Source organism: Leptonychotes weddellii, chromosome 9 (genome assembly GCF_054177405.1).
Source record: "Leptonychotes weddellii isolate Sample4059 chromosome 9, ASM5417740v2, whole genome shotgun sequence".
Lineage (NCBI taxonomy): Eukaryota > Metazoa > Chordata > Mammalia > Carnivora > Phocidae > Leptonychotes > Leptonychotes weddellii.
Genome location: NC_138377.1, coordinates 22158920 through 22171729, shown reverse-complemented (window position 1 = coordinate 22171729; position 12810 = coordinate 22158920). Strand labels below are relative to the sequence as shown.

General features: G+C 54.9%; 1 protein-coding gene across 4 annotated transcripts in view; it reads left to right on the top strand.

The window, feature by feature from the left end:
- TMEM63C (transmembrane protein 63C) overlaps positions 1-12810 on the top strand; it is a 68114-nt gene that overhangs the window by 30921 nt on the left and 24383 nt on the right. For all 4 annotated transcript variants that reach the window (XM_081830162.1, XM_081830164.1, XM_081830163.1 and 1 more), the window contains 4 exons: positions 2527-2688; positions 3421-3500; positions 3914-3995; positions 8802-8839. In XM_081830162.1, the coding sequence (XP_081686288.1) occupies positions 2539-2688; positions 3421-3500; positions 3914-3995; positions 8802-8839 (350 nt within the window). In that variant the 5' untranslated portion in view covers positions 2527-2538. The remainder of the gene's footprint in view (positions 1-2526; positions 2689-3420; positions 3501-3913; positions 3996-8801; positions 8840-12810) is intronic.

The following is a 12810-nucleotide window of genomic DNA, read 5'->3' as shown; positions in this document are numbered from 1 at the left end:
GATTTCCTCAAAGGACACTCCAGCCTCTCAGTTCCTTGACACCATTCCCCCGCTCACGTCATGGCCATGCCCTAGATCTTCTCACTACCCATAACTAATCCCTTCTCAGTCTGTGTCACACAGCTCATTTTCCTATCTGTCAGCTCACGGTCTGTGGTACTCGACAGTTCTCCCTCCCTGGACCTCTGGCACCTGTCCCCATCCCTTGCCCATCTCGCATCTCCTTTCCCTTCCTTACCTGGCCAGTCGTTAACACTACTCCCTCATATACAGTTCCAACCCTCTAATTCTCATACTTGGGAAAACCTCTAGCCTGGTTAGGTCGAGCTGTGCGCCTCTTCCCCACTCATCTGTGCATCCACACAGATGAGTACAGCTGTGGGAAAGGCCAGTGAGTCCGGCTGCTCTTGTTGTCCATTCAAGACCATGAACTTCAGTGAACCCTTAGTGCCGCCCGGCCGTCCTCCACATTCCCATCATGCATTCACTCCATCACTCCTCTAGGTTTCTATTTCTGCCTTTTTTCCTGTCCTCAGACATCCCACATCTGCCCACCACCACCAGCATTGCACAGTCACCTTGAGACCTTGTTCCCTCTGAGGCTGAGAAATAGAAGCTGTGGAAGGGCGCGCCCGCCAGCTCCACCAGCACCCCTTCCTCCCTCCTGCTGCCGTGGGTCAGTATCCAGCTCTGGGCCAAGGCCAACTTCACTTGTGCACCAGTTCCCAGCCCTTCCCACGTCCTCACATTGCTCCAGCGATGCCCTGTCTCTCCCACGTCACCAGCTTTTAATTTTCTACTGGACCGTTCCCACTGGCATACCATGTTCTGCTACTTCTCCCATCCTAACCACTTCCAAACTCTGGTTCCTTTCCAAAGGAATCGTTCACGCCCACTGGCTCCAAATCCGCCGGCATCCTTCTTTCTCGCACCTGTTCCGGTCTGGCCACCCACTAAACCTCCTTGTTGCTTTAACTGTGGCTAATCCTCAGTTGTCATCTTACTCGGTCCCTGCCTTCTCCTGGAGACACTTCCTTAGCTTCCAGGACACCACCCTCTCCTGCTGTTCTTCTTTCCTCGCTGGCTGCTCTTCTAGTCCCTTTCCTGTGTCCTCCTCACCTGTCCCAGCTGTCTGCGCTGGAGCATCCCGAGGCTCAGACCTTGAGCCTCACTCTGTGCTCACTCCTTCGGTGATCCAGTCCTACCCCCCTAGGAGTCCTCTGTCTGCTGGTGATGCTCACATCTATGTCTCCTGACTCTCCTCTGAGCTGCAGACTCATATCCAGCCACCCACCTGGCATGTCCACCTAGCATGTCCCGCACCGGGCTCCTGACCACCCCCACCCTGCACTTCTTTGCTGTCGCACCTCAGAACGGCACCTCCCCTCTTCCAGTTGCTGGGCCCGGAAACTTCAGAGTCACCCTCGACTCCTCTCTTTTACACCCTACCCCCCACCATCCATTCTATCAGCAAATCTTGGCTTCACCTTCAAAATACTTCCAAAATCTGAGCACTTCTCACCACCTCCTCTGTTTCCATCCCAGTCCTGGCTGTGGTTACCTCTTGCCTGGATTGCTACAATTTCCTCCTAACTGACCTGTCCGATTTTACTTCTCTGCTTGGCCCACCCCCATTTATTCTCAAGCCAAGGATCAGAGTGATCCCTTTAATACGTTCAGCGATGCATCCACCAGCATCGGTCTGGTGCATTTAGTAATACTTGTTGAATGAAGGAAGGAAGGAAGGAAAGAATGAGCCTGCTTTTCTTGAATGGGAGTGAAGAGCTCCTAGGGTGATATGAGGTCTGGAGCCAAAACGAATGATCTTAAAAACCAGAACAACTTTGCAGATAACTTCAAGCAGCTACGAGTCACTTCTCGTTTTCATCGGGGCTTCTCACTCTTCTCCAAGCCTGGAGAATACTGAAGCCCATGACCCTGAGCCCTCACCGGATTGGCTCAGGCCCCTGGGCAGATGCCGATCTCCCTGGCTCAAGTTCGACATTAAGACAGTGACATTTACTGAGTCACTGCTCTGTGCCAGGCGCCCTCCTGCTTTACCTCATTTAGTCTTAGGAACCTTCCTTTCCTGGGAACTGGATCGGAGAATCATAGGATGTTGACCCTGTCTGCACGGGCGTCCCATGAATGCAGTTCTGTTCTCCAGACTGAATACTCTCACTCTGGGGTCCTACTCACCTTTGTGAAGTTTGTTCATTTCTATGCAAGAAAAGCTTCACAAAGGTATGAATAAGAAGATCCATTTGGAGATGCATTTGAGGACTCTTTCAGTAAAGGGAGCAAACGGGGATCTGGGCTCTTCTGCCATCGTGACTCTGGGTTTGGGGAAGCTGCTGTCTTACGGGATAAGGCTGTGTGCCATCTCAGGGCTGAGCCTCCCACCCTGACCTGTTACTGGCTGGCAATGGACACGCAGTGCGCCCCGCCCCATCTCCCCGGCAGGCTTCTGCGATTACAGAGTGAGAGGGTCTCTTTTGTCTGACCTGAGCGTTCCTTTGTCACCAGGGAGCTCCCAGGATGGCCGTCCCGCCGCGCAGCCTGAGCGTGATGGAAGAGACTCGGAACATGACAACGAACGAATGCTTCCAATCCCGGAGCACCGTCCTGCAGGGGCAGCCCTTTGGGGGCATCCCCACCGTGCTATTCATCAACATCTTCTTGTGGGTGGTAAGTCCTGGGCTCCGCGCTGGGCAGTGAGGCCTTGGAGGGGCGCAAGTGATGCAGCAGGGGCCTCGGCTCTCCAAACGCATGCCAGCCGTAGTGGTGGGGACTCCCCGAATGTCAGTCGTGTCCAGGGCAGCCCGGGAAGAGGGGACTGCAGGAATAGGCAGAATTCCTAAGACTCCTTTCCCCGCGCCTTTGTCCAGAAGCCCACCTGGCCGGAGCCCTTGAGCCTCCCTTCTCTCTCCCCTTGCTGATTTCTTCAAGGAATGTTCTTTTTTTTCTTTTTTTTTTTTTTAATATTTATTTATTTGAGAGAGAGAGCAAAAGCGGGGGGAGGGGCAGAGGGAAAGAAAGAAGCAGACTCCCCGCTGAGCAGGGAGCCCGATGTGGGGCTCCATCCCAAGACACTGAGATCATGACCTGAGCCAAAGGCAGATGCTTAACTGACAGAGCCGCCCAGGCGCCCCTTCAAGGAATGTTCTTGTCGGATAGTTCCAAGCATGACCCCAGTGCCTTTATTCAGCAAATTCTGAGAATCCACTCTGTGCCAGGAAGCTGCTGGGCACTGGGCATCCAGAGTTGAAAAAGGCATGGCCTTTACCCTAACAGAGCTAGCCACCTTGTTGGGGAACCCAGGGAGCCCCTGGGAACCTGAGGGACAGGGTCTCCCCCACGGGGATGCAGGGGCCAGCCAAGCAGAAGACATATCCCCACATCCCCTTCCCTGGCCTGTAGGTCATCATTTTGGTTTACTCCTTCCTCCGGAAAGCTGCGTGGGACTACGGGCGCCTGGCTCTGCTGATACACAATGACAGGTGAGGGGGAGCTGGGGGTCAGGAGGAGCGAGCGGCTTGCCTCCTCGGGGGATGTGCCTCCATAACTGGGACCCAACAGGTGTCCTCTCGGCACCCACTCCAGCCCCTGCGCTGGCCCTCCTCGCAGAAAGAGAACTTGGTGGGGAAGGGCAGTCATCTCTGGGCACAAGGCCACTTTTTTCTCGGATCTCAGACTTTCTGGATCCCGTGACTCCCAAGATACATTGGGCACCTGGCAACAGGGGTGATTACTGTCTGTCCCCAGAGCTGTGTGCTCAGGTCCTGGACAGGAGGGTGTCTGGTCCTGGACAGGAGGGTACTGCAGCTCTCCGCCTGGGAGCCAGAGGGACAGCAAGCCTGAGGCCTTTTCTCTCCTTTTCTGCCTCCCTGCTCACTGCTTTTCCTGGCTGCAGCTTGACCTCACTGATCTATGGGGAGCAGAGTGAGAAGACATCTCCCTCGGATATTTCTCTGGAGATGGAGCACAAGGACAAGGTGAGTGCTTGGGTGGGCCTGGGCCCAAAGGGTTCCTGGCCTGGAGCCCAGCCGTGTGCCGAAAGGAGCATGCTCACACTCAGGCTTTGCAGCCAGCGACACCCGGCCTGGCCATGTGACCTTGGACAAATTCCTCAGCCTTGCCACGCCTCCGTTTCCCCATTGGAAAGTTGGAGCTATTCACCATTCCTACCTCCAAGTAAGAGTTAGTTAATTCTATTATTTTAGAGGGATTTTTAAAACTAATTTTCCTGCTCTTCTCAAATCCTCAACCCTCGTCACAGCCCGCGTCCTGCCCAAGCCCCACTCTGAGCCAAGGACTCACCTCCTACTTCACATAGGAGATTCCTCACATGAGGCAGGGATTCCCTCAGCCTCCTCCATCCTGCTCCATGGAGCCCGGTCTTCTCTTCCTTCTCGTCCCTGTCGGATGCCAGTAGTCCACCCAAGCTTGTTCATTTGCTCAGCCAGTTGCCCTGGTGCACCTGCTGAGGGCCACTGCTGGTCTGGGGACTGGACAGTGAACAAAATGGACCAAGTCCTGCTTCATGGGACTTTCTCCCTGTCTGAGAGACACCCAGACAGATGCACACAGGACGGTGGTCAGTGCATGAATTCCAAAAGGGGCAAAGAAGGCAGGCCACAGTAATGGGATGGAGCTGGAGTGTTGCAGAGGGTGTCAGGGACGGTTGTGGGCCCCGACACAGCCCACAGCTGCCTGTGTCCCTCTGCCCCATCACAGCGAAACTGGAAGAGTCGTCTGTACCTGCGCTCTCCACTTTCCCCCTCACTCCTCAACCCCTGTAATGTGGCTTCCGTCCCTCCATCCCACCCAGACAGCTCATCAGTTGCCCCACGCCATGAAATCCGATGGACTTTCCTGAATTCTCATCTCATCTGATCTCTCAGAAACATCCAGCCTTATAGACCATCTTCCCCTCCTGAACAGGCCCTTCCAGTTGCTTCTGTGACACCACACTCTCTGGGCTTCCCTTCTGCCACTCCATCTGTTCCTCTCTGTCCCCTCTGCAGGCTCCTCCTCCACAGCTGGAGTTTCCCTCAGTGGGTCCCAGACCTCCTCCTCATGCTCCTGGGCAGTGTCACCCACACTCCCGACCTCAACTGCCACCTCTCCACAGACCCTTCCTAAATTTCCATCTCCAACTAAACTTCCCTCTGGGCTCCAGGCACATTTATCCAATGGCCTTCAGAATATCTCCCCATGCATATTGTAAAGGCATTTGGGATTCAATATGTCCGAAACATGCCATGCTGTCCGTCCACCCACCTGTTCCTCTATCCCTGGTCTCAGACTCTGCCCACCACCCACCCAGGTGCACCCCCTTGGTGTGGCCCAGGCCCCCAGGCACAGCCAGTCCATTACCGAGTTATATTGCTGTCACCTTCCCAGTCTTGTTCCTCTCCCCCCACCCCCCAGTCCAGGCCCCCGCTGGTCTCTTGTTGGATGACCAGGGTGGCCTCTAACGAATCTCTGTGTCCACACTTATGTCCTGCCCCACCCATTTCCTACCTGCATTTGGAGCGATCCCCATGAGCGGGGACACACATTCCCCTGTGTAAACCTTCACTGGCTTCCTAGTGCTCTTGGAATAAAGCGCAGATGCCTTGTGTGGCCTCGTGCTTGGTCTCCCGCCAACCTGTCCAGTTTGTCCTTCTCCTCCCAAGTCCCCATCCCTGGCCACATCGGCCACCTTTTAGATCCTCAAAAGTGCCACCTCCTTTCCTCCACAGGGCCTTTCACCTGCTCTTCCCTGTCTCCCTTTGCAGTGGCCCCCGCTCAGGGCTAACGCACTGACCGTTCGTTCAGATTTCAGCCCCCGCACCACTGCCCCGGGAGCCCCATCCACCCCACGCGGGACCGGATCTTTTGTCCTCTGCGCACGGAAAGTGCATTCCTTTTCTTCAGGGCTCTTAACCCAGTGGGTAACAATCCCTCATCTACCCAATCGGTCCCGTGCGTCTGACCAGGTCTTGCCCGCCACTGTCCCCGCACCCAGGCCAGCCTGCCGTGTAATTAGCATCTGATAGGTATTTGTTGGAGGCAGTGAGTGAGTAGAACCATTTTCCTTCCCCTATCATCCTTCCAAGAGACCTGGTCCCGCTACCTGCCACGATCTGCCCCAAGCTGTGTGGTGAGCCGCAGACCAGTTTGTGTCTCAGAGTTTCTCCGTAGAATAAGGACAGTCACACCTGCCTTACAAGGTGGTCCTCAGCTTTATTTTCAGAAACATTACTTTGGTTGGGGTTTTTTTGTACAATGGCACAAAGATCATTTATTTTAAAAAGATCTGAGACATCATGAGGGCGGCAGTGGGCAGTCACCCTGCAGAGCTGGAAATGAGGCAGGCAGGGAGAGTGGGAGGCGGGGAGTGGCCCCTGGAGCGCCCCAGCCGCAATCCCGGGACCTCAGCCAGCCCGAGGGGCCTGGGGACAGCAGAGGGGTCATTACCCCCCATGGTGGGAATGAGGAGGGTGGGGCCACCAAGAGAGGTGCAATGAACTGACCACTGTCACAGGCCTTGTGCCCCAAGCTAGCCCCTGGTTGCTTGTGGCCGTCGCCTGCAGGGGTGAGGCAAGAGGGCACGTGGCATCCCTTCTCGGGCCTGCTATTCAGCTGCTAAGTTTGCTGAATGGTTTATGCCTTTCGTAGCTGTGATGTACATGCGGGGGGGGGCCTTGGGGGGTCTGTTGTCTGTGAGCCCAGAGAGAGGTAGTCCACACGGGCTCGCGGCACATCCGGGTCTGTGCAGTTGTCATGGTATGGAGGCCACACTCTGCCCTTTGACGGACAGTCCTGTCCTGTGGGAATTCCAGGGCGCATGCTTGCCCTGTGTGTTATCCCCCTTGGCACCTGCCGTAGAGGGGGTGGAAGGGGTTCCCAGGAAGGTGTGTCCTCCACTGTGCACGACCACTAGGAACTGTCAGCAAACCTACTTGCTCCCTAAATAAATCACACCCATTTGCCCAAAGGTAGGTGGTGGAGAAAGCCCCTCCCTGGCAGGGAAGGGTGGTCAGACTCTGCCCAACTCTTACTTAGCAATTCACTCGTTCCCTGGGGACATTCCCAGTCAGTGCCACCAGTAAGTTATTCTCCTTCTTTGCTTTGACTCATACCTGGGCATCTGTCCTGATTTTATCTATTATTTTTTGGGGGTGGGGCAGAGGGAGAGGGAGAGAGAGAGAACCCTAAGCAGGCTCCGCGCCCAGCGCAGAGCCCGACATGGGGCTCGATCTGACGACCCCAAGATCATGACCTGAGCCAAAATCAAGAGTCTGACGCTTAACTGACTGAGCCACTCCCCCCTACCCTTTTTTAGAGAGTGTCTTTATCTTAGTTCCCCAGGACAGAACTGGGGAAATGGTCCCCCCCTGAGGTGGACATCTGACTTATTAGGCAACCCCAATCCAGGGAAGGAAGCAAAGAACTTCCTTCTGTTTCTTGCTTGCCTGACTCCCCATCGCTTCCTTTTGGGCAATACCCCTTCCCCAATCAGTGTGGTGCCAGGGAATGTCAGCCAGGTGGGCCTGCCTGTTTCACTGATGTGCTTGTGATCAAATGGGGTCAATCAAGAATTGCAGCCTTTTCCCAGATTTTGCTAAATCCTGCAGAATCCCAGAAGGAAGCACACACCAGGGCAATTTAACCAGCTACCAGATCTGGCAGCTTTTAGGGCCATGGGCCCCAGCCTATCCTCATGCACACTCTTTCCAAGCACACGACCTCTCTAGGCCTCCCACCCCTCCACCACTGAGGCTGCCCTTCCCTACCACCCAGAAACCAGACAGCAAGACCCTGAGAGAAAGACATAATCGGCAGGACTCTCAGATGTAAGAGAAGAAACCCAGGGCGCCTGGGTGGCTCAGTTGGTTGGGCGACTGCCTTCGGCTCAGGTCATGATCCTGGAGTCCCGGGATCGAGTCCCGCGTCGGGCTCCCTGCTCGGCGGGGAGTCTGCTTCTCCTTCTGACCCTCCCCCCTCTCATGCTCTCTCTCTATCTCATTCTCTCTCTCAAATAAATAAATAAAATCTTAAAAAAAAAAAAAAAAGAGAGAAGAAACCCAGCTCAAACTAGGTAATATGTGGCTTGAGTCAGGGAAAATTAAAGAGAAGTGGCTGCCTTGGGTACAGGGAGATCCAGGGAGTCCAGAGATAACACCAGGATCCCCCCTCCGGCCCTCTGTCCTCTGAGCAGGCTATTTTTCTCAGACAAGCGCCTGCCTGTGGCATCAAAGATGCCACCAAGCCCCTGCAGGCTCCATGGTGTTCACCAAGGTGCAGGAGCTCAGGTGGAGAGAGACTCCCTCTCCCGAGATCCCCATCAATCCCCCTAAGAGAATTTTGATTGGCCCCACTTGGGTCATGCTCCCATTGACCAACTGACCACTGGTGGCAGACCCCTACTTCATGGACAGCCCACCAGGCCATATGCATGGGGTGGGGGGCATTTCCAGAAGGAAGCAACGAGGGACAGACAGAAAAGCAGCCGATGTCCACCGCACAAAAAGGATCCCTTCTCTCCCTCTGGTCCAAGGCCCACAAAGCCCCCATTTCCTGTAACAGGATGCCACATGGCAGGAATGTGAACTCACAGAAGTCTGGGGAGACTTCTTCCTGGACAGTCACCACAGATTCCAGTTGGAGCCCACTTCCTTCCAGAATCTGAGCTCTTTCTCGCTGCCATCTCTTGCCAGGAAGGAGACCCCTATGGACGCTGCCTGGGTTCACTCAGCTGGAGGGCGGGCCTGGGGCTGGATTTTCTCACATGTTCTCTCCTTTCTCCCCAGGGCTTCTATTCCTGGTTCTTCAACACAGTCACCATGAAGTAAGTGCCTGAACTTTCTTTTTTTTTTTCAACTTTTTTTTTTTAAGATTTTATTTCTTATTTGTCAGAGAGAGAACACGAGCAAGAGCAGGGGCAGGGGCAGGGGGAGTGGCAGCAGGGAGCCCGATGCGGAGCTCGAGCTTGATCCCAGGCCCCCAGGATCATGACCTGAGCAGAAGGCAGACACTTAAACTGACTGAGCCCTATGCAGGCGCCCCTTTGTGCCTGAACTTTCTGAGCTTGTGCTGGCAGCTGCCTTACTTGGGGGAAGATGGGAGTGGAGCCTGCTGCCCCGCAGGTCTGGGCTGGACCTGAGTTCTGTGCCCCACCCCCCACTCCCCCTGACCACTTCAGCCCTGCCCAGGCAGAGCAGGCCCTCTGGGGTTCCGGGGGGGAGGGGGAGATGGGAACTGGACATAGCCCACAGCCCTCAGGAAGGCACCACTTAGTCACGCGTACAAAAACACTTTTATGAGCTCCACCCTAGGAAAAAAGTTCTTCCTGCAGTGCTCTCTGCTTTATTTCTGTGAGCATCCTTCATCATACTGAAATGGGAAAGAACACAGCGGGCAGAAGGGCTCAGCCTTGATAACAGAGGGACAGCCCCTTGCCCACCCCACCTCCTGGATCTCTTTAGGGCCGGACCCCAGTTGGCAGGGAGACAGACCCCAGGTCACCTGTTTCTCCTGATTCCCCCGCACTTCAGCATTCTGACTTCCCGCTCCTGATTCCGCCCCGCTTCAGCTGGGCACCTTCCAGGGCTCTTCCAGCTCTCCGTGCCCCCACGGTGTGTGTGTGCATGCTTTCACGTGCACACACACACACGCACACTCGTGCCTGTGCACACGGCTCTGCCGCCACCTCATAGCCCTGCACATTCCTGGGCACTCCCTAAATATCCCCCATCTGTCCTGCCCTGCCCATCTTCCAAGCCCCTCCTCCAGGGCCCTTTCTTGCCTGGTGCCTGCCTTAGGGTGCAGCCTCGCGGCCCATCCGAGGCCACCTGCAGCAAGGGGCCGGACTGGGCCTGCTAACTTGCTTTCTTGGCAGAGCCTCCTAGAACTTCCTCCTGCACGCCCACCAGTCAAGGTCCTGGCTGGGAGCCTTCCTCCATTTTCCCAAGACCCCACCTCACCCCCACGAGCCACCTCAGGGCGCCTCTCTTTCTCCAGACCTGCTGAGGGGGGCAAGGGCACTGTGCCTGGGCCCTGGGAACCCTGAGCTGGGCTTAGGACCATGAGCCTCTGGTGTCTGAGCTGCAACCCTGCTGATGGGGGAGTCCCTGTGGCCTTGCCCCCAACCCCCACCCCCCACCCCAGTCTACCTTCATCATTCATCAGGGTCCACCGGAAGTGATACAGCTAGTTTGTGTGTGGTCCGGGGATCTTAGCCACACGCAGGGGAAGTGGAGGGGAAATGGTTTATCTCTTGGCACCTTCTCTGGTTTTGCTTTGGTAATTTTTAAGACATGCACAAGCTCACATTAAATATGTTTTCATTCAGAGAAACATGAAAGTCCACCTCCAGCCCTCCTCCGGAGACGCGATCCCTGTCAACAGTGTTAGGGAATCTTACTTTTTTTCCCCTTTAAACAAGCATTTACTGGAAAAAAAAAAAAAAAAGTGGTGTTTTTTTTTTTTTTAAAAAATGACCACTAGGGTGTATGATCATTTGGAGCTGGTGACCTCAGGAGGCTGTCCGGGCTGGCTCTAGGTTCCTAGGTTTAGCAAAGTCATGAATGCTGGGCAGGGGCAGGGTGGCACGTTAGCCAGCCCTTTGCAGGGGTGAGAGGGAAGGAATCCCAGGGCGCCTGCGCCTGTCTGAGCTGACCATATCCTCAGTCCTGAGTAGCTTGAGGCTGACTTTCTGGATCTTCTCTGCCATCTGCTGACACGTCGATGGGTGTATTCAGGGTGGGGAAAAATGTGTCCGTGTTGCAGGAGAGAAGCGTAAGACTTCGGGTGGTAGGTGACTCTGTGGTGTGCGTGCAAATATGAAATAAAAGAGGCACATCGCTACATTGGTGCAAATCCGCGTGCAGCTGTTCAGGTGTGCGTGCCCGGACCTGCAGGTCAGGGGAGGTCAGTGTGCACAGTGTGTGTGTCTGGGTGAGGATCCTCTTCCCCCTACCTGACTCCACCCAAAGGCTCCTCCATTGGGAGCACATCATCCGGGAAGGGAGGATGGCTGGCCGTTGCACGGTGCATCCTGCATCCTTTAGGAGCAGGGTCTAGAAGACAGCCTCACGCCGCTGAGACAGCTCAGTCCCTGAGCAGGGACAGGGACGCCAGAGTCCCCGGGCACAATGCCCAAGCAGTCTAGTTGGAGAGGCAAAGGTTAACAAGACTCACTCATAATAGGGAAGTTTTATTGCCGGACAAAGGGCATTTGGGGGAACAAGAAATTAATTCCAGCTAGGGGGTTCAGGGGAAGCAAGTTTTGAGCTAGGCCTTGAAAGATGGGAAGAGTTTCCACACTAGGCCCAGTGGAGGGCCCATCACAAAGAAAGGACTGCATGAGTGAAGATTTGGGACAGAGATGGGCCGAAGCATCCAGAAATGGTCAGTCTGGTGTGGCTAGAAAGAAGGATACATCTCAAGAGAGAGGCTAAAAGATTGGCCTAGAAGAATCAGCTAGGATCTTGACTGCCATGCTAAGAATCCTGGGCTTTGATCTAGAGGCAGTAAAGAGCTAATTCCTAATTTTGAGCAGGATACTCAGGGTGAGAATCTGTTTGTAGGCAGGAGTATGGGGGGGACTGGCAGTTGAGCAAGTCCAGAGGCAAGGTGAGCACCTAAGGAGGGTTTTCCAGTGTCCAGGTGAGAGGGGGTGCTGACCAAGGGAGGAGGCAGATGGCCTCCCATCTGGTCTCCAACTGGTTAAGAAAAGGAGTGATCCAAGTCTGGTTTCTGGGGAAGATGGTGACGCCACTAGTTGGATGCTGATGAGATACGAGGAGTTGGGGGAATGATGAATTATGGCTAGGGCAAACCCGCGAGTTGACCAGCAAGCTATTGAAAAACAGGGTTCGTTAAAGCTTTGGAGAAAGGCCGAGCAGGAGGGCGCGGCCTGGGAGATGGGTGCACAAGGTCATAGTTGAAATTGTGGGAGCAGATCGGTCACCCAAAACGGGAAGCAAGATCAAAAAAGAGTGTCGCAGGGGCAGGAGGAAGAGGCGGCGATCTTTAGGGCTGGCCTCCCTGAAGGCCTCGAGGGTGTGGCGGGCAGCCTGTGAGCTCCGAACTCCTGGTTGAGTGCAACGAGAGCACGAAGAGGGCGTGCACATCAGTGGACGTCAGTGATTTGGGTCTCCGTTGGGGGAACGGTTCCTGGGTAAGGTGTCTGTGAAGTTGAGGCAGAGGAAGAGGTGGGCGGGAGGAGGAAGGTGACAATGTTGGCTGGAACTTGAGGGGAAGCAGGTCAGGGAATGGAGGCTTGAGGAGTTTCTTGTATTTCAGAGTAGCCAGTGTGCCCTTGAGCCCGGTGGTAGTTCCAAGATGTGGAGAGAGGTGGCTGTGAATTCGAAGATGAGAGAGGACAATGGATGCAGTGGGTCTCCAGAAAGAGGAAACAGGAGGGAAGCGACTAGAGCCAAGAGGAGAATTAGTTGTGAGGAGGAGGGTGGTGGCTGGAACTTCTGGGCAGGGGGTCGGTGTCTCGGCTCCCTCCTGAGACTGGGGCCTCTCTCAGCCCCACCCTGTCTGAGGCTCACTCCTGTCAGGTGACCAGGTCTTGGCACCCAAGCCTGCAGCAGGACTCTCCCTTCGTTCCTGCTCCCCAGCACCCCGCCTTCTCACCAGTTCCCACCCACCCCATTCTTGGGATTTAATTCTCAAGTCCAGGGCAGGAAGTATTTTAACGGCTTGCAGTTAAAAAAAAAAAAAAATCGAGAGCTCTAAATAATTCCCTAAATGGGGATTATTGAAACGCCTTGAAGATATGCTCTTTATAGTATTGTTTAAAAATAAATC